Source organism: Peromyscus californicus, unplaced genomic scaffold (genome assembly GCF_007827085.1).
Source record: "Peromyscus californicus insignis strain IS unplaced genomic scaffold, ASM782708v3 Scaffold_3__1_contigs__length_106647218, whole genome shotgun sequence".
Classification (NCBI taxonomy): Eukaryota; Metazoa; Chordata; class Mammalia; order Rodentia; family Cricetidae; genus Peromyscus; species Peromyscus californicus.
Genome location: NW_026294551.1, coordinates 5,709,755 through 5,730,132, shown reverse-complemented (window position 1 = coordinate 5,730,132; position 20,378 = coordinate 5,709,755). Strand labels below are relative to the sequence as shown.

The 20,378-nt window shown below is 51.5% G+C and overlaps 2 protein-coding genes across 5 annotated transcripts; both read right to left on the bottom strand.

Moving 5' to 3' along the window:
* Window positions 1-849: 849 nt before the first annotated feature.
* St6galnac2 (ST6 N-acetylgalactosaminide alpha-2,6-sialyltransferase 2) lies at window positions 850-19,212 on the bottom strand. 4 transcript variants are annotated; one of them, XM_052757559.1, is made up of 9 exons: window positions 18,990-19,211; window positions 15,029-15,089; window positions 10,348-10,528; window positions 9,612-9,774; window positions 8,874-9,012; window positions 6,569-6,672; window positions 4,569-4,652; window positions 3,026-3,125; window positions 850-1,811 (listed from the first exon to the last, which is right to left on the bottom strand). In XM_052757559.1, exons 1-9 carry the CDS (start codon window positions 19,109-19,111, stop codon window positions 1,644-1,646), a joined length of 1,122 nt encoding a protein of 373 aa, XP_052613519.1. In that variant the 5' UTR covers window positions 19,112-19,211; the 3' UTR covers window positions 850-1,643. The 4 variants fall into 4 exon arrangements, with proteins under 4 accessions (XP_052613519.1, XP_052613522.1, XP_052613520.1 ...); XM_052757562.1 differs by lacking the exon at window positions 18,990-19,211 and adding an exon at window positions 18,121-18,974; XM_052757561.1 differs by having other exon boundaries at window positions 1,694-1,897; window positions 18,990-19,212.
* On the bottom strand, window positions 3,087-6,557 carry LOC128122200 (uncharacterized). Its single transcript, XM_052757564.1, has 2 exons — window positions 4,569-6,557; window positions 3,087-3,125 (listed from the first exon to the last, which is right to left on the bottom strand). The coding sequence occupies exon 1, from the start codon at window positions 5,523-5,525 to the stop codon at window positions 4,653-4,655; it is 873 nt and encodes a 290-aa protein (XP_052613524.1). The 5' UTR covers window positions 5,526-6,557; the 3' UTR covers window positions 3,087-3,125; window positions 4,569-4,652.
* Window positions 19,213-20,378: the final 1,166 nt, after the last annotated feature.

Below are 20,378 nucleotides of genomic sequence, written 5' to 3'. Positions count from 1 at the left end.
GAAAAATCAATGGTTTGGGGCTGGAGAGATGGCTCAGCAGTTATATGCACTGACTGCTCTTCTAGAGGACCCATGCCCATATGGCAGCTCACAACTGTCTATAACTCCAGTACCTGACACCCTCACACAGACACAGATGCAGGCGAAACACCAATGCACATTAAAAAAAAAAATCAGTAGTTCATTGATGAAAGTACTGCTAATGTGTCTGCACTGTGGATCAAAGGGTGCCAGGGAAATGTGGGTTGCCAGGGCAGTGGGGTTTAAGTACAGTCGGCTGGAAGGGACTGAGGTAGTCTGAAGAAATGACATAGAACTATGAAATTAGTTGGCAGGGCTTCTGAGAGTCTGTCTGTTTACCCCCCATTCTAACTCCTGCTCTCGGGGTAGCAAGAGGCTGTGGTTTTCCCAGGAACTAAAACCCAGGCTGGCCTAAGCTCATTCTACCCCAAACTGGACCTGTCTCAGCCTCCCCCCCCCGCCCAGTTCTGGGATTACAGATGGGGTCCACTATGGCCACTGTTGGGCACATGGTCTGTTATGTGCTCTGGCTGGCTGGCCATGTAGACCAGGCTGGGACCATCTCCCTGGACTGGGAATAGAGGTTTTTAAAGTTGTTAGGTTGTTAGTGATGAGTTTGTCCCTCCCCACCAGTTTTTCCAAACCATAGAACCAAATGTCAGTCCTCAACCTTGGGGAGCTGGCCAGTGTAGGTGTGCTGCTTCGGGGTATCCAGCCAGCAGTCCTTGGGATACCCACTCTCCATCCCCAGCCTTCCACAGTTTTAGTGGGGGTGTGATACTTTGGTTAGATGAGACTGAAATGGCTTTCAAAAGCTCGTGCCACTGATAGTGCCTCAGTTGATGTTTATTGAATCTGATATGGGGATGAGGGTCTGTCACTCAGTGGTGTCCTGTTGGTGACAAGGAGTGGCATATCTCCAGTAGGACTTCTCTCAGTAGTGGCAACTTGTGTGGAGCTGGTCAAGAGCCGGTGCCTCCCGTACGTTGGTGCTGGATGTGCTTAAAACCTGGGCCTTGGTGCTTGTGCCTGCTCGGTAGTCACAGTCCTGAGCTGCACCTCACCCATCCCTCCAAACTAATCAACACAAAAAAGGACGAAATGGTCATCCACCACTTACCCTATTAGCTAGCCTCAAATTACATTCTGCCTCTGGTTTTCGCTGTCCGTCACAAGGCAGTAATGTCATGTTCTCAGAAAGCTTAAGATGTCCTCACAGGTTGAATGGCTCTGGCATTTGGGACTTGACGTGCCATTGGTTTCTGCTAGGAGTGGGCTTCCGCTTGCTACTGTTTACCAGATAGCCTGGAGTGGTTCTAATGTTCCTAGCTGCTCAGAACCAGGTGCTGGCATTGAACTACCAGCCTCTTTGCTGGTGAGGATTACTGTCTCATTTTGGGGTGTTAAGGTTCAATTTTAAAACAAATTCTGCAAAGCAGTCTGCCCTCCCCTGGCTAAGAGCCAGAAGAGTTGTCGAGTAGGTGGCGTCATACATTGAACAGGCTCTGGTGACGTGATGGCCGTGGGTCTTGTCTCAGTACCCTCTGGGGGAGTCATGCCTCTTCCAGGGGTTGAAAGGTCAAGAAAAGTGCTTTTGAAGCAAAGAAATCGGTACTTTGGTGTCAACGCTGGTACAGCCAAAGGATGCCAGCGTTATGCAGACTCTTCCACAGCGAGGCTTCCAGGGACAGATCGTGGTTTGCGTAGAATATCACTGGTTTCTTTTCTCGTTCGAAATAGTGGTCTGAGTATTTCTGGTAGTTGCTTGTGATGAATCCGTAGGCACTGACCTGGGCAAGGACAGTCATGGTTAGCATTTGAGCCACAGGATGCAGTGAAGGACTTGAAATAGTGTGCCTGTCCCCAAGCAGTTCCCCTGTGAAGATGAGGTGCAGATAAACAGCTCAACATGCGTACTGTACCCTGTGTACACATTCTCACAAGATGAGTCTTGTTTAAATGTCTTTTTTTTGTTGTTGTTTTTTGTTTTTTTTTTGAGCTGAGGATCGAACCCAGGGCCTTGCGCTTGCTAGGCAAGTGCTCTACCATTGAGCTAAATCCCCGACCCTCACAAGATGAGTCTTAACCCCATTGAACAAAGTGGGTAATTGGTAATTACAAGTGTCCCCATGCAGACAGTGGCAGAGCTGGGTTTGGAACTTAAGTATGACCCAGACATCATGATCTTGAAGTTCAAGGATGGAGGAAGTCTACAGTGACTGTAGTTGGGACACCGGAATTAAAATAGGTAAAACGGACAGGGACAGGGTGCTGTCTAGCTTCCATCCCTCATGCCTTTACAGGGATCAGAACCCATTTTTTTTTAAAGATTTATTTATTATGTATACAATGTTCTGTTTGCATGTATTTCTGCAGGCCAGAAGAGGGAGCCAGATCTCATTACAGATGGTTGTGAGCCACCATGTGGGTGCTGGGAATTGAACTCAGGACCTCTGGAAGAACAGCCAGTGTTTTTAACCTCTGAGCCATCTATCCAGCCCACAACCCATTTTTTTTTAAGGTACCAAGGATTGAATGAACCTAGGGCCTCATGCTTGCTTCATCTGCATCCACAGCTTGCCTTTGAGAGCTATCAGTCAACCTCTCCCTGCCTCCTTACACATCACCAGGCGGCGCCCTCCTGGGAACCTTTTACCAGAGTTTCAGATTTCCTGCATGTGGAAGGCTGAACCCGCTGTCCGTGTCAGCTCTAGGCTGTCCCCAGCTAGATTTCGCTTTCAGAAGAGCGGTCTGACCCATACCAACTTAAATACCATGTAGAGTAAAAAGTGAAGGAGGGTGTCAGTGAAGTGGGGCTGACCCAGATCAGACCCTCCTGGATGATGGGAGTAAGCAGGTAGATGGGCACTCCTGCTACTGGGGAGTCCTGTCTGCTGCTGAGTCCCACTTGTGGGTGGCTAGCCTTGGGAAGGACTAGGGGGCCTCAGGGAGTTCTGTTGACAGCCATGCTGTGCTGCCACGGCTCCTGGAGCCCACCACCTACCTGGTCACAGGTGTGCAAGGCTGTCAGCAGCATGAGCGCTCCTGTGGTAGGCATATATATGTCTGCGAAACGTGTGTTCAGCAACTTGGATTTCAAAAACCTGGAAGGACATCGAAGCTTTAAACCCTGAGAAGGGGCTTGTGGGAGAGTTGAGTAATACCCTTGTCATACAAGCTCGAAGACCCCGATCTGGATCCCCAGCAGCCACGTACACTGGACACAGTAGCACTCATCTGTAGTCCCAGGTGTCTATGGTGAGATGGGAGGCAGGGACAGCAGAATCCCAGAAACTCAAGGTCGGCTAGCCCGGCGAACTTCAAGAACACGAGACAAAGTAGAGAGGAGATGATGCTAAGGCTACATCCTAACCTCCCTGTGCTTCTGCTTGTGTTTCTCTCCCTGCCCAGCCTCCCCACAGATTTACAAATGACCTGAGAAGGACATGTAGGTGTCAAATGCCAGGGCCATGGTTGCAGTGTTGGACTAGGCTACCCACTCAAACAGGCTGTAGAAGTTCAGAAACTGGCCCTTTACTCCACAATTCTCTACTTAGTGAACATCCAAGTGATCTAAGTGTGAAGATTTTAGGACAAAATAAACAACTTATGGGGCGAGACCCCCCCCTTCATTCTACAACTGTTGTCTCCCACCCCAATATCTTCAGTGTTTGGGCACATACAGATGGCCTCTTTATTTAACCTGAGACCCAAGTTTCTCTCCCCCACACAACTGGACCAGCAGGAATCATGGATGAGCAGGGAGCTCACTCAGATCCTAGCTCTGGGTTCACTGGTGTGATAGTACCCACAGGTGCTGACCTCAGGCCTGGATTTAGGTCTAAAGCTTGACTGGGCAGGTCACTCAAGCTCACGGAGCTTCCGCTGGCCTTTCTGCACCCACTTCGTCAACCACTTTGTTGAGATGTTAGCCTTTGTGTTGTACAGCGTGTTTCTCAACTGTAGGATGGGTAGCATTGGGCACCACTGCTGGACCTGTGCACTGAAGGATGTTTGGCAGATCCTTGGCCTCTACCTACTAATGTCATGCCCTCCATGACAACCCAAACTATGTCCTGACAGAACCAAATATCCAACCTAACCTACTGAGAACCACCACAGAGGAAGGGGGGCATGGAGGCACTGAGGGAGGGAGAGAGGTCAGCTCAGGCTGTCTGTTCCCCTTGGTTCGCCCATCAGTGGCTTTTGGAGCCAAAAGTGATGATATTGGACATTTAGCACCCAACACCACTGTACACCCAGGCTTTGTGAAGGTTCTGGAACTCAACTTCTTTGGGTTCTCCCATTTCTTGTTTATCTTGTGCTGACCCTGTCTACTGTATCAGCAGTACCCCATCACTGTAGTAAGTCAGTAAATGAATCACAGGAGCATTTAGCGCAGTGATGGGCACATGGCACTCAGTACGGGGTGCTGTCCCAGTGTATAGGGAATGAGACCCAGCTGAAGGCACTAGAAATACGTGAGATAGCTGTGAAAAGGGAAAGTAGGCCCTCCCATCTCCCCACCCCATCCTCATCCCCCATACCTCTCTGTCAGGTAGCGGATGAAGTCTGGATGCAGGAGCTTGAATTTACTGGCAGAGGTTTCTGGTCCAAAATAGGTGTAAGGCCTAGGACCCACGATAGAAGTGGACAGAGCGTCCAGAACCATCGTATTGAAGGGAGAGCGAGGGGAGTGTTAACCGCCGGTGATAGCGGTAGGGCCTGGGCTGGGAGTAGAAGCGGGAGAAGGGGGTATAGAAGGTAGCTGGTAGCACCGAGGGTACCACGTGTGGCTTCCCCTTCAGCAGGACATCCGTCGGTGGAGTGTAGGAGAGGGAGGATGGGGGTGTGAACAGGGCTGGAGGTGTGGGGTAGGAGCAGTTCACCTGGGGGAGGTGAGGGGGTGGGGGGAGGAGAGGGAAGTAGAAAGAGTCAGGAGGTGGTGGTGGCGGTGGCTGCCTGGATTCCTGGTTCTGGCATGGAAAGGGACAGGGAAAGCACCGATTTTGCGGAAGAGGTACTGTAGGGGGCTGGAAATAGGGGGGCTCTTTCATGAAACGAGGCACATAGGGGGCAATGTAGGAAGGGATGTTGCGGGTGGGCCCGATGTAGGAGGCCGAGTTGGCAGGGCTGTGGGAAGGGGACCTGGTCATGGGCACCGAGGGTGTCAGGGAAGGATTTCGAGAGAGGACTTTTAATCCTGTCTGGGAGGGAGATTTGGAGGCTGGAGGGGTAGGGACTTGAGTGGACCCTCGTGACCCATGTTGGATATGAGGACTAGGGGACTGGGAGGAAGCCCGGGAGGAAGGCTGAGAGGTAGCTGGGGTGGGGTTATGAGAGGTTGGGCGGGAAGAAGTCCCCCGGGTGGGGGAAGGGGAAGGGGCTGAGCCTCCAGAGCTAGGGGGGTGCTGCTGGTTGATTGTATTATCAGCGTGGTTAGATCGGGATTGGGATGGGGACTGGGTTGGGGATGGAACTGGGGTGTGGGAAGGGGAGCTCATTGGTGTTAGGGAGGCTTATGTCCACCCGGGGACTCTGAGGCAGTTCCCCTAAGAGCCTACTCCCAGAGCGGCCCAGAACCTATCCTCAGTTCTCATGACCTATAGCAACGCCAGGGAGCAATTGTTAGGTAATCACAGGGTGGGGGTGGGGCACCCAGCAGGGGCTGGCCTGGTTTCTATCATTAAACCCATAAAGAAAGCTGTTCTTTGGGAGAGTGGGGCACTTGTCCCAAGGGCCATGAGAAGGGTTTGGTCATCTGGCCACAGTAGTGGCATAGGTTTCTCAGGCACAAGACATTGAGAACGTAGAGAGCAGGTTCACACCTGGGCTTAGACATGGATCAAAAGAGCTGAACTCAGGCCTGACACCCAGGAAGGTGCTGAGAGGACAAGGCACCCTTTGTTCCCACCTCTCTGGGACCGAGCCTGGGGACCTAGCGTTCTTGGCTCCTGGGCAGCGCCCTGGGGAGGCTGCCTACCTGCTAGGATCTGTGACATGGACACTGGCCCCACATCTTAGTTTCCAGAGCGGTGTGCTCATTGGGCCAGCCGCCAGCTGAGAAGAAGCCTCTTGTCCCTGCTGCGTGTCTGTCTTCCAGCAGGACAGCTGGGACAGCTGCCCAGAGCTGAGGGGCCAGGCCTGCTCACCCCCCTCGAGCAGACTACCTCTCATCCAGCAGGGAAGCCTGTATGGCTGCCTGGGCCCTGACTGGCCTGAAAGAATTCGAACCCTGCCAAATCTGCTTTCAGCTTTAATGTCAACACTCAGGTGGCCAAGCATTACCTCTTCGGCCACTGGACAGAGTTCTCTGAGCTCTGTGTCCTGCTCTACCCAAGGGTCCTCAGAGGATGGCACCCACTGTCAGCCAGAGCACAATCCTTAGTGCTAAATTATGTGGAATAATTAGGGACTGTTGAATGTTAGAGAATTTTTCTCTTCCCTTTGCACAGCTTCTCACACCATAGCCAGGACTAATGAGCCATCAGCTAGCTTCTCTATCCAACCATGGGGCTTTGGAACAAGGGGGGAGTCAGCTGCTCACCTGTCCCCTTTATCGGGGCCCTCTGGGACAGGCACACCCAGAATGGCAGATCTCAGCATCAAGTAGTCACGGATGCTTGAGGGGATGAAGATGTAGTGCAGGTCCTGCCAGGGTATCAGACAAGGCCACATTCAGCTCCAGAGGAAAACAGTCCTCTGCCTCACCTTGCCACCCAAGCTTGGGAGCATTGCCGTCCCCTCGATGATTGGCTAGACTTTGTGACTAATGCCTAAGATCTCTGTGGTTTTTTGGAGACAGGGTCTCAAACTCCCTATGCAAGCAAGGAAGTCCTGACCCTCCTGCCTCCTGACCCTCCTGCCGGACTCTAAAACAAGAAAATAGAGGGCTGGAGAGATGGCTCAGCGGTTAAGAGCACTTGCTCTTCTTCCAGAGAACTCGGGTTCAGTTCCCAGTATCCACATGGTGGTTCATAACGCCATCCATAACGCCATTTCCAGGGGATCCAATGCCCTCTTCTGGCCTCTGCGAACACCAAGCATGTACATGGTGCACAGACATACATGCTGGCAAAACACACATAAGATCTTGAAGACGGTCATAAAAGGTGCTTGGCTTCCTTGCTCTCTCTGGATTCCTCAGTCTGGGGAAAGTTGGCCATCATGTCATGGGGACTCTAGAAGGGCCCAGATGAAATAAACCTGTACACGACCATCTTGACCCCAGCCCTACTCCTGCCTTCAAATGGAAGCAGTCCACGGCCTGAAAGAGCCTGAGCTAGAACTACTTGATAAGCCACTCCCACATTCCTGACACATTGGCTGAATGAGATGATAAAGGCTTAGCATTTACGGTGGGGGTGGGGGGGTGGGGGGGCGGGTGACAGACCCCACATACTGTTCTCTCGTGAACGAATAGCTTCTACAGTGGGACTCAGTGACAATCTAGACACTCCTGAATGTCCTGATCAGAGGCAGAAGCGTCTAGAAACATGGCCCCTCCCCTCCTAGGCCCATAGAACCCCTTACCCAAGATCTCTCTCACCCTGCATGTGGCATCTAGAGAGCTCAAGGCAGAAAACATGGCATTACAGCAAGTGTGGAGGGAGGAGCCAGGGAGAGGGCTCCAGGGGGAGAGGGCTCCCAGGGGGAGAGGGCTCCAGGGGGAGAGGGCTCCAGGCTGGCTCCGGCACTAGCTGTGACAATGCATGAGCCTCTTTGAACCTCCATTTCCTACACAGAGCTCTGATGAGAGTCTAAGATGTCACACATCATTCTTTTGGTCGGTAGTGTGGGGAAATGGAAATATCTCCAGGGGGCCTAGATCTGGGCAATTCTAGCCGAATGGTTTTGGAATCATTCTCAAACCTCTCAGCATTTTCCCCTGCTAGAGACAAAGGCTCACTGTGTAGACCAGGCTGACCTCAAAAATTACACAGAGGGGCTGGAGAGATGGCACAGCAGTTAAGAGCCCTAACTGCTCTTCCAGAGGACCTGGGTTCAATTCCCAGCACCCACATGGTGGCTCACAACCACCCGTAATAAGATCTGGTGCCCTCTACTGGCCTGCAAGGACATGGGCAGGCAGAACACTGTATACATAATAAGTAAATCTTAAAAAAAATCACATAGATCTCCCTGCCCCTGCGTTCCATGTGCTGGGACTGCATGTGTGTACCGCCATGCCTGGCGACCTCTCAGTAGCCCCTAACTCGGCCATCTGCAGACAGGTATGGTGATCCCACACAGAGCATCTGTGACACTCATGTTCACACCCTGTGATGCTCTGGGAACAGAGGAAGTACCCAAGAAACGCCCTTGCACTGTGCATAGATAAGGAAACTCTGGGGTGGGCAGTCTAGGTTTGAACCTTGGGCCTTCTGCTGACTTGCTGCATGGAAGGGCTCCAGTCTTCAGTCTGCTCCCTAGTGAAGTGGGGTTCACAAGGCATCCATCTGTATCCAGCACATATTAGCCCCTCCCCTTCCATGCTCAAGAGGCAGCCCCCAGCCACTGGAAAGAACAGGAAATCTCCATTAGATCGGCCTTTAGCGCTAATGTCTGCCTCCTCGTGTGGCTGAGATCTTTTCGTTTTGTTGTTTAAGACAGGGTCTCTCTATGTAGCCCTGGCTATTCTGGAACTCACAGAGATCCACCTGCTTCTGCCTATAGGGAGTGCTGGGATTAAAGGCGTGCGCCACCACGCCCAGTAGGTGGCCAAGGTTTTAACACTACCTATCCATCCACTGGACAGTGCCTGGGAATCCCAAGGCCCACCCCATACAAGGGGTTCTAAGAAGACAATGCCCGCCCACTGTCAGCCATGGTTCACCCATTCCTGGCCTCACCTGCCCTTGTGGCACAGAGGTGAAGCCCAGGTTGGAGTAGGAGATGAGGGAATTCTTCATGGTGTTCACGGTGAAACCATAGAAGGAGGTCTTGGTGCCCACGTCACGTTCGAAGCCTTTGATCACTGCTCCATTGAGTCTGGCCCCAGCAGAAGCCCATCAGTGTCTCTGTGGCCGCTCTGTGTCATCTGGTTTACCCTCCCTCCATGGCACTGCCTCACCTGTCCCATCCCTCTTGCTTGTACCACCCCCCTGCCCAGGAGAATGCCTGTTTGCGGTCCTCACTTCTCCTAAGGGATGCTCTCTGAATGGGTAAATCTGGCCCTGGGGACTCTTCTTCCCAGGTTTCTTCACACTGAGCACTTGTGCTCTGTCTTCAGGGTTGGCTGATCCTTGGTTTAGACCAGTGGTTCTCAACCTTCCTAATGCCATGGCTCTTTAATATAGTTCCTTATGTTATGGTGAACCCCCCCCCAAAAAACCCATAGAAGTTATTTTTGTTGCTGCTTCATAACAGTAATTTTACTATGTTATGAATAGTAATGTAAATATGTGTATTTTCCAATGGTCTTAGGTGACCCCTGTGAAAGGGGTCACGACCCACAGGTTGAGAACTGCTGGTCTAGACCAGCCATCTGCCCAACCTAACTGCTGAGCTGCCTTAGGCTGGCAACTGCCTTGGCCCTGGCCTCGGGGCAGATGTTGTTCACCCAGCTGCCTGGCCCCTGCCCTCATTACCTGAACACATAGTCATGGGCATCGATTTTCTGACCCTGACGGGACCCGTTCAGAATGCCTCCGTTACCCACCACGGCACACCGAATACAGCTTAGCGGTTTGGAAGCACCGAACAGCTCTGCGCTCTTGGGGTTGTCGAGAAGTCTCAGGGTAGAGATGATAGCTGTGGGTGTGGACAAGGGGGAACCATGAGAAGCCGGCTGTTGCTAGGCTTTCCCGAGACTGTCTGGCTTGGGACATATGTTATGGGAGACCCAGAAAGTACAGAGGATGCAGGGAGAATGGCGGTCATTGTCTGTAGGGGGGGATGGAGAAAAGGATAGGGGGAGCCTGGGTGGCCGGGATATCTTGAATAACTAGTTCTCTAAGACTGTGTATGCTCCAAAAGAAAAGAATCCAAGGCATGGGGTGGACCTGAGTGTGGTAGTTTGGGCAATAAGCACCCACGATGGTGCCGTGAAGGCCCCTAAGCCTCTGATATCAGACTATCATTAAACATTGGACATTTTCCATGCCAGGAGACCCCAAGATAGTGAGAGCCACTGAGCAAGTGAATCTCAGCTTAGTCCTGGGTGACTGGATAAAGGAGGAGAGAGAGAAGCAGAAGCCCACGAAGTGCCCCATAGATGCTGTGAAAGCAGCCAGGGCTGGAACACAGTAGGACCGACAGTGGGAAGAAGGGGCCAGCTGAGGCAGGAGGCAGAAGGCGAGGGAGAAGCAGCAGGGAGTGGGTTACCTTCACGGGAGAGTCCCTGCCACCCATAGGGGACTTTGTGCTGGCTCAGATTGTTCCAGAGCTCTTGAGTGAAGAGGCCGCCCCACAGCAGCACTGGGGTGGAGAAGTCAAACAGGCCCCGGAAGTAGTGGTCCTTCTGAATGGCCAGGGAAAGTGGGTGTTGGCAAAGCTGGTTCTGTGACTGAGAAGAGGAGAGGGCTAAGCCTGTCAGGTAGGGGCCAGAGTGTGTCTCCCGGGAGCCTGCAGACCTCACAGGAGAATTCAGAAGGAGGAGCTAGCTTCCTTTATCCCTCCAGAAGGGGCCATCCCTGGATCTTTCAGCTGAAATAGCCTGTGATCCAGCAGCCTGGTGGGGTCGGGGAACTTTCTGGATTTAGCCTGCCCAGGCTAAACTTTCTGGATTTATCCTTGTCCAGATACCACATGTCCATGTTTCAGTGGAGCTGGCTTCCTACTCCTTCAGCTCACACTTGGACAAACTCTGGGTACTTTGCAACCAGTGAGTACAACCTGGATTTAGACTCTGTCAGCCTGATGGAGGTCGTACCTCCAGGGGGAACTCCCCGTGAAATGAGAGGTGCTGGGAAGAACTGTACCCACCCTCCTTCCCTTGACTGCTCATTTCCAGCCCCAGCATTCATGTCCACCAAGAACCTCTGTGACGGTTAGGACACGATATACCATTCAAGTGGCTTTTGTCCTCAGATGATGGAGCCAATCACTGAGAAGCATTTGGACCACAAGAGTTCTGCCTTTATCAATTAACCCATACATGGGTTAATAAGTTGATGACAGCCTGGCATGGTGGTGCACATCTTTAATCCCAGAACTCCCAATACAGAGGCAGGTGGATCTCTGTGATTTCTTGGCCAGCCTGGTCTAAATATTGAGTTCCAGGATAGCCAGGAATACTGAAAGATCCTGTCTCAAAACACTACAATAATAATTATGATGATGATGATGATGATGATGATGATGATGATGATGATTATATAATTTGATGGCATCATGGGGAGGTGGTAGGAACTTCTGCAGTGAGGCCTCACTGGAGGAAGCTGGTCACTGCAACATGTTTTGGGGGCTATATTTTGTGCCGGGGTCTCTTTGTGTTCTCTCACCCTGCTTACTGGCTGCCATGATGTAAATGACTCCATATAACCATCTGCTGTCTCCCATGATGCTCTGCTTTCAGAAACAGTAGATCCAAGTGACTGAAACCATGGGCCAACAAAGCTGTTCTTCCTTTGAAGTTTTTTTTTTCTCATGTGCTTGTCACAATAGAAAAGCTAAAACATTGACCTTGCTTGGAAATAAGGTATTTGTGAATGTCATCAGAAAGGGGTTTTATGGGCTTAGGCTAGCCCTAAATCCAACAACCAGCCACCTGATGATGAGGCCTTGTGAAAAATGGAGGCCATGCAGGGATGGATGCTGAAGATATCCTGGAGATGCCAGAAGACAGAGGAAGGCAAGGGAGGTATTTTTAGAGCCCTAGGGAAATATGGCCCCCCTGATGTGATATTGGTCCTCTGGCATTCAGAACCTGTGGAAAGTTGTTTTCTTTTAATGATGCATACGTGTGTTTATGCATGTGAGAGCAGCTGCGACAGAGACCAGAGGCACCAGATCCCCCAGAGTTGGGGTTCTAGGAGGTTGTGAGTGAGTTGCCTGAAATGGGTGCTGCAGACCAAACTTGGGTCCCCTGCAAAAGCAGAACATGCTCTTAACCACTGAGCAGTCTCTCCACCCCCAGCTGCCATTGTTTTAAGTCACCTAGCTCATGCCCTGAGTTCTGAGAGCCCCAGGAAACAGGGCCCTTCTGGAGAGTGAGGTTCCTAGCCAGCCCATTCTAATCCCCTGCTTTCCCACAGTATTGAGTCTCACAGAGCTTTGGTGTGGGGGTGGGGCGGGGCTCTGTTACTTCTGAATAAGCTTTTTGTTAAGCCGTTGATCAAAGGACAGAGCAGGAAATGGCCAGACAGTGGTTTCTGCTATCATGCAACATATGAGCATCCCACACTATGCAAAAGTGCTGTAATCCAAACCACAGGGCATATGGGAGATGAGATGAGTGGCGTAACATTCAAGAACGTTGTTAATGGTGCATTAAAGCAAACACACACACACACACACACACACACACACACACACACACACACACACACACACAGATGCAAGAAAGTCAGACTTGTGCCATGTCCCATGGCCAAGGAATACATGACTTCTGCCTAAACCACAATACCTTCCCTTGGAAAGACTGGAGGTTTGCTTGTGGACACTGGTGTCCAAAGGTTAAGAGCAGTCAGTAAGGTTCAATGAAATGGCAGAAAGGGGGTCGTCTGCATCAGAAGGGGAGTTGTAATAGCAGTGTAAGTGGGTGAGCCCACGACACAGGTCGTGAAGTCGATGGGTGGTTTTGTATAGTTCAATTCAGTTGGGTGCACGTTCTGCCTTTATCTAGTGTCCTCATCAGCAGACAGACGGACACAACTAACTCTTCAATATTTCCCTAAGAAAACCAGGCACAGGGGGCTGGAGAGGTGGCTCAGTGGTTGAGAGCAGTGGCTGCTCTTCCAGAGGACCCGGGTTCAATTCCCAGCACCCACATGGCAGCTCACAACTGTCTGTAACTCCAGTTCCAGGCCTTCTGACACCCTCACACAGACATACATGCAAGTGAAACACCAATGAACACCAAATAAAAATAAATTTAAAAAAAAAAAAGGAAAAGAAAAGAAAACCAGGCACATTGCAGAGATGAAGTCACTTTTGTTCGAAGCCACAAATAAATCCCTCTTTCTGGTCCAAAGTGTGGGAATCCAACTGGCCTTGGTGCTTGCTTCCCAGGATCACACTTCCATCAATAACTCCTCCAGTGAAAGACATTCTATGCACCCCTAGGTCTGTCTGCCTTCCTTCTTTGGTCTCTGGGTACCTCATACATTAGAATGGGATTCAAAAGCCACAGCAATGCCTATTTTAAACTAGCTGGGACTGTGTGTCAATCAGCACCAAGCAGAACACCCATTGGAAACTTAAAGATGACCTGGCCCACGCACTCAAGATGCCTACAGTCTCTTCAGCTGCTAACCACGTGCCCATGACCTGTTCCACACACAGGTTTCCTCACCACCTGACCAGACCAGACCACTGTACTGTCTCTGGATGCCTGGGCTATATCTAAACTCTTGAACAAATGGATGCCTTTTCTCCCCGTGCCCCTAAAACCTCAGTTAACATGTTCAAGTCCAATCTTTTGGGTACTGAAAACAGTGCTTAAGCCTGTATTATTCCATAAAAGAAACAAGCATCTCCCAGTTTAACCGGTATAAGGAGCTGGGTTGGCAGGGAAGTTCCATACACCACCCAGTGTGTGGCCAGTTCTGGGGTCAGATCAGGGCTCCCATCCCAATGGCACTGATTACTGCTGGGTGGTCCTGGGCAAGGCACCTCACTGCTCCGTGGCTCAGTTTGCCCCCTGGAATACTTCTATTTGCTGTTTACCTGAAACTTAAGAATGAAGTGCTGTGTGGCACATCGGGTATCTAGCTACTACTCAGGGTTATGGACTAGAGTCCCGAAGATCTAAGACTCCTGAGGCAAATATGGGGCATTACCCCAGAGCTTGGCATTTGCTCCTCAGTGAACAAGTGAACCATGACTTCTCATAAGTAGACATTTGGAAGAATAAAGAATCCATTCAACACAAAGATACATCCCCCCCGCGCCCCCCCCCCCCCCCCCCCCCCCCCCCGGATCTGAGGCCAAACCCAGGGCCTTGCGCTTGCTAGGCGAGCACTCTACCACTGAGCTAAATCCCCAACCCCCAAAGATATAATTTTAAGGGGCTGGAGAGACAGCCAGATGGTTAAGAGCATACATTGTTCTGGCAGATGACCAGGGTTCAATTCCTTGCATCCACATGGGTGGCTCACAACTGCCCATAATCCCAGTTCTAGGGGATCCTATGCTTTTTGGGTACCTGCACACACTTGGAGCATATACACACATAAGCAAACACATACTACTAATAAATAAAATTAACTTTTAAAAAGATCATTTGAGGCCGGGCAGTGGTGGCGCACGCCTTTAATCCCAGCACTCGGGAGGCAGAGCCAGGCGGATCTCTGTGAGTTCGAGGCCAGCCTGGGCTACCAAGTGAGTCCCAGGAAAGGCGCAAAGCTACACAGAGAAACCCTGTCTCGAAAAACCAAAAAAAAAAGATCATTTGAGGGAGCTGGGGAGATGACTCCCTGAAGAAGAGCACATCCTGCTCTTACAGAGGATCTGAGTTCAGTTCCCAGCACCTACAACTGACTGTAACTCCAACTCTGGGGGGTTCTGCTGCCTGTATCCTCTGTGGTGCCTGCACTCACATGCACACACACACACACACACACACACACACACACTCAGACACATAGTTAAAAGGATACAATTTTAAGACTTTAAGAACCTCCCAGCTGGGTTCCAGATACACCACAGGACTACTTATCTATCCACCATTTTCTGCTGAGATACAGGAAACACTAGTGGCCAGGTCTAGATGCCTCAGGAGATGGATGTTTATCTCTGTGCAGATTAGACCCAGAAGCCTCAGAATGTTCTTGCTTGTTTTCTTCTCTCCTCTCCTCAGAGCCAGAAGATGCTCAAACTGCCCCAGAGTAGTGGACCACTGTACCTTTCTGCTTTTGGAATTCGATGCCTTGGGTTCAAAGATTGCTCGAGGTGACATGATGCTCCTGGGGGGAAAAGGCAGAAGTAAAGTGGGGGTCCAACCAGCACCTTAAGCTTCTAGACTGATTTCCTCAGCTCTGAGGCTGACAAAATGCCAGGGTTCTTGGGGTGTTTAATCCTTTGATCTTTCGTTCACACTTATTCTGGACCACAACTCCTTGTTTAGATGCACAGCCTACACCGTCTCTCAACTATGTTCTGCCAAGCTCCACAAATGAAGGAACTCAGCAAGTCTCTCAGCAAGGGGCAGAAAAATGGAGTTTATAGGAATAGCGATGGTTAAAATATGAAGATATAAAACAGGAAGTCGCCGGGCGGTGGTGGCGCACGTCTTTAATCCCAGCACTCGGGAGGCAGAGCCAGGCGGATCTCTGTGAGTTCGAGGCCAGCCTGGTCTCCAAAGCGAGTTCCAGGAAAGGCGCAAAGCTACACAGAGAAACCCTGTCTCGAAAAACCAAAAAAAAAACCAAAAAAAAAAAAAAAAAACAAGAAGTCCCTGGAATTGTGACTGTCTGAGAGGGCTCCTGCCAAAGCCCCGGGGATGAATGTTGCAATGGATGCCCTTGATCTCAGTATTTAGGAGACTGAGGCAGAAGGATCCAGAGTTCAAGGCTACCCTCTCCTACATAGATTTGAAGCCAGCCTCAGGTTGATGATGAAGTCTCATGCCACAGAAGCAAACAGCAACAACCCAAGCCGGAGGGGCAGTCGTTAGGAATGAGATGAGGGGACGCCTCTCCTCCAGCGGAGTATGCCCCCAGTTCTGCAGCTCCGTCCTGGGGAAGGCTTGAAAGCCTGACTCTTAGGGTTTGCATACAGCCCTGTCCTATGGTCAGCTGTCCACTGACTCTCTCGAAACCTCGGTCTCCGTCTCTGTTCACCAGTACTTGGCTCACCTGATTGTTGGAAGGGCCCAGGAGAACAGCTCAATTATCCCATATGAAAAAGTCTCCTAAATGCCAGCCATTGTTCCTAAGGGAGAAAGTCAAGGTTCTTGTACCTCTCTACCAGTGTCTTCTAAAGGGAGGCAAGAGGGTGCTCACCTTTCCCAGGCGCTATGAGGCCCTGGGCAGAGGGGAAGGAAAGGAAGAAGCCCCTGGTGGCCAGGTGCGCCATCCTTCATTGCCCATACCCTAGCAGCATCAGCGAAGCAGGGGTGCAGAGGACTTGGGGCTGGGAGTTTTGCCCGAGAAACACAGGTCTCCTGCAGATGCTGAGCCCACTGAGCCAGTGGGACCTCTGGATTCCCAGGTTTCTAGTAAGATCCCGAAGGGGTTCAAGCAGGGATGACGCCTGCCCCCCTCCACTAGCCAGATGTCCACCCCTATAATCCCATGGCTCCTCCCTCCTCTAAGGAGCTGAGACCTGGTCGTGCTCAGCTTAGGCAGCTTGGAAGGAGCCTAGCAAACATCCACACCTGAGATTCTGACTGATTCCACGGTCCCTCCCCCCACTATCCCCCACTCTCTGGTGACTCTATCAGGCAAGGCCTGTGAACCCACACAGGAACTGCTAGACTCACAGACTTGGGACAGCAAGGTGCAAGTGCCTGAGATGGGGTGACAAAGTGGGGACTCTCCTGAACCCCACCCCTCACTCCAGGCCTAATGGTACTTCCCAGCTGCCCTGGGGTTGGTGACTTCATAGGCCCTCTCTCAGAAATCCAAATCTTCCTGTTACCTAGGGCTCCTCCTTAAAGGGAGGTAGGCACCCATATCCTTCTGTGAAGACTTTGCAGCGTGAGAAATAAGCACAAAAATGTACATTTTTATAAAACTAAATGTATTCATCAGATGTGGTGGCACCTGCTATAATTCTAGCCCTCTAGAGGCAGAGGCAGGAGGGTCAGGAGTTCAAGGCCATCCACAGCTACTTAAGCAAGTTTGAGTTTTATGTGATACTGTCTCAAAACAAAATAAACTAAATATAGTCAACTTATTTTTTTAAAATGTGTGTATAATGTGTGTATGTGTGCTGTGTGTGGTATGTGTGCATTCATCTGTGTGAAGGTGCACGCACACTATGAGGCACATATGGAGGTTAAAGGGAAGGAACATTGAGGAATCCAGGGCTGAAAGGCTGTGAGAGCCCAATGGGGCACGCTGTGCAATACCGTCTTCTGGGCATGACATGGCCATTGCAACCATAAATTCAAAGCAGCTGCAGTTAGCTGCCTGCCCTGGGCCTGCACAAGGCTGGGCCTGCCAACAGTCCCTTGTGGGTAGGGGAGGGGCTCTTGGAACCCTCCTCTCCCTAGGGAAAGGATTATTGAATATGGATGGATTCTGAAGACTGGGGAGTTATTGTCTTCAGCTGTGTGGAGACCCACTGGAGACCCATCAGACTCTAAGGGACTGTTGCACACCCACGCTCACACAGACCCTTGGTTAAACTCAGGGGTTCATAAAACCAAGCAAAGCAGCAAAAGCGTTTGTGGGGAAGAAAGGAATGCTGGTTGGGGGGGGGGGACAAAAGAGGGAGGAGGGTGAGAGGGAGGAGGGTGAGAGGGAGGAGGGTGAGAGGAAGGAGGGTGAGAGTCATTAGAACACATTATATGCACGGATGACATTTTCTGTTCTTTCTTTCTTCCTTTTTTTTGACACAGCGTTTCTCTGTGTAGCCCTGGCTGTCTGGAACTTGCTCTGTAGACCAGGCTGGCCTGGAACTCTGAGATCTGTCTGCTTCTACCTCCTGAATGCTGGGATTAAAGGCGTATGTTACCACTGCCCGAGCAATATATAGACTTTCAAAGAACAAATTTAATTTAAAAATATTGGCTATAAAAAGTAACTTTAAAAAAAAAATAAAAAGTTCCCAGATGCTCGCGGTGGTAGTGCACTCCTTTAATCCCAGCACTCGGGAGGCAGAGACAGGAGGATCTCTGTGAGTTCCAGGACAGCCAGGATCATTACACAGAGAAACCCTGTCTCCAAAAAATAAAAAAAATAAATAAATAAAAAATAAAAAGAAAGAAAGAAAAAGAAAAAAAGAAAAGGAAAGAAAAGCTTTGTTGAGGTGTAATCCGATGTAACTGACCCTCCGTGTGAAGTCAAGCATGTCAGGGCCTTTGCAGGATGTCGCCCGCTTCGGTGTTGTTAGCTAACTGTTTGCAAGCAATTTTCATGTTATTTTGCAACTGAGCTGTGTCCTTTAGCCAAACGCTAGATACTTGTTTTGTTTTCATCTCAGCAAGCTTTGCTGAGAACTGTGCAGAAGCAAAAGGGCTGCGAGGAGAGAAGCTGGTTGCTGAGGTCTCTGCGTGACGCTGCGTGGGCTCTTCAGCCTCCAAGCCCACATTCTAGCTATGCCTCGGTGTACCTCCCAGAAATAAAGCTGAAGACCCTTGAGGCTCCTTCAGTAAACTGGAACTGTAGCCTACCAAAGACATTCTTAGGTTTCTGGAAAGCAGGAGGAACTTGGTCGAAGGTTCAGATGCGTCCAGAATAGGCCTCTGTGTTATCCCAGGTGGAGTTCGCCTTTTCGCTGGGCCATGCCCAGATGGTGCTTATCAAAGTTACCACTTAAACAAATAGGCCCAGACAAAAGGGAGCCAGATGCAGGCAGGCCTGAGCTCAGAGCCCAAAGTGAGCAAGAGACTGGCTACCTCCTACCTGAAGAGCAGGAGAAAGTTGGAAAGTAGAGGAATTGGGTCTCTACCCTAAAAGTGGATCCAGAAAGAAAGCGACAACAGGGAGCTTTTAATTAGGCCTGGACGAAATTAACCAAAGACGTCAGGGTCACCAGTGTGTTCGGGGCGGGCAGAGGCCGCGGGTCCAGGTGGCAGCACGAGATTATAAGGCGGTTTCAAAAGGCGTGTCGCCGCTGCGAGTCAGCCCAGGGTGTCTGCGAGCATCTAGAGAGCGCCCTCTCCCCGCGCCCTGGGCTCAGCGCCCCGCAGCGCTTACCTGGCCTGGGCCTGGGGCTCCAGGGACCGCTGCCGCACCGAGCAGTAAAGCGTGAGGAGGATCCCGGAGCCGGCTGCGAAGAGCAGCAGCATCCGGAAGAGCCAGCGGCGCGGGAGGTCCATGCGAGTCCGTCCCGGGTGCGCCCCGTCTGCCGCCCCTGCGCCCTGAGCTCCTGGGCGGAGTGGCCAGACCTGGAGGGACGCGCGGAGGCGGTAGCCCTGCTCTGCCCCGCCCAGCCCACCGCGGGCTGCCGCGGCGCCTCCGGGTCCTGCAGCCCTGTATCTTCGCCAGGCTGGAGGTCGCCGCAACTCCAAAGACTGAGCGTCTCTAGGGCCGCTCCCCAAAAGGACAGAACCGCGGCCGCCAATCCGGGGCTGCCCCCCGCGGGGGCTTCGATGGCGGTCACCCGGGACGCTGCTTTCCCGCCAAAGCCACACCCCAGACACACCTAGCCTAGAGTTGGGCAGGGATGTTCGGTTCGCACCGTCCAGGGCCGGCACGTGTAGTGCGCTGGCCGAGCACTGTGAGCTTAGGGACCCATCCCAGATTTATGGACTTAAGAAGAGGGTGGGTGGCAGGTGTGAAACGACCTGGCTGGCTCCTCTCACTAGGACCGTGAGATGGGTTAGGCCCTGGTACCTTGTGTACTCGTGTAAGAGCATAGAGGGTCTTTCACCAAAGGATGGAAGGAAACCCCTTAGCCCAGATTTGGGGTTGGAGGTGGAGGGTCCAGGTAGGGAGCCTGCCGCGGTGGGGTGCACTGTGGGGCTCAGGTTGTCATCCCTTTATTTGGTGACTACCCATTGAGATGGAGGGCGTCATGTAGGGAGCCTGCGGTGATGGTTGTTATTGCTTTATTTGGCGATGAGGCAGAAATGTCAGCCCTCTCCGCTCACTGCTGTTTTTACAAATGGAGGCCAACATGGCCTGAGAGGCCCAGTGGAGTGGGAGGGATGGAGCAGGGCGTCAGCATCACCAGGAGACACTGGGGAAACTGGGCGGTGCTCTTCTGAAGCAGATTCCCTTCCTGTCTGGGACCGGCTGGTGAGATGGTGTGTTCTCCAGTGTGCGGTGTCTTGGACCCCAGAATCCTGTGAAATATCCCAGACTCCAAACTATAGGGTCTGGAAGGGTGAGCCTCGGCACCTCAAACTGCTTTAATCTACTGATAGCTGAGGACATTCGGGTGCAGGTATTGGTATCTGCCCAATGTCAGGCGTTCTGGGCCCTGAGTCTGTCTGTAGTCAAGAGTGGCCTCTTCACAGGCTTCCACCTAGTCAGGTGTGGACCAGGACAGGGTTCCTGGGGTGTAGCCAAAGAGCCAATCCTGTCCTTTGTTCTGAAGCTGCTGAAAATGCTCCCCGCTGATGGCCACAGCTAAGAATTTGT

Bases quoted from the DNA above. Each gene is read 5' to 3' on its own strand.
- St6galnac2 (XM_052757559.1), bottom strand. From the start codon at position 19,111: ATGGACCTCCCGCGCCGCTGGCTCTTCCGGATGCTGCTGCTCTTCGCA. The intron at 9,013-9,611 runs GTAATGAGGGCA...TGCTGGGGCCAG, and splicing joins GCCCATGACTATGTGTTCAG to ACTCAATGGAGCAGTGATCA. The intron at 3,126-4,568 runs GTATGGGGGATG...ATGTCCTTCCAG, and splicing joins ATCCGCTACCTGACAGAGAG to GTTTTTGAAATCCAAGTTGC.
- LOC128122200 (XM_052757564.1), bottom strand. From the start codon at position 5,525: ATGAGCTCCCCTTCCCACACCCCAGTTCCATCCCCAACCCAGTCCCCA.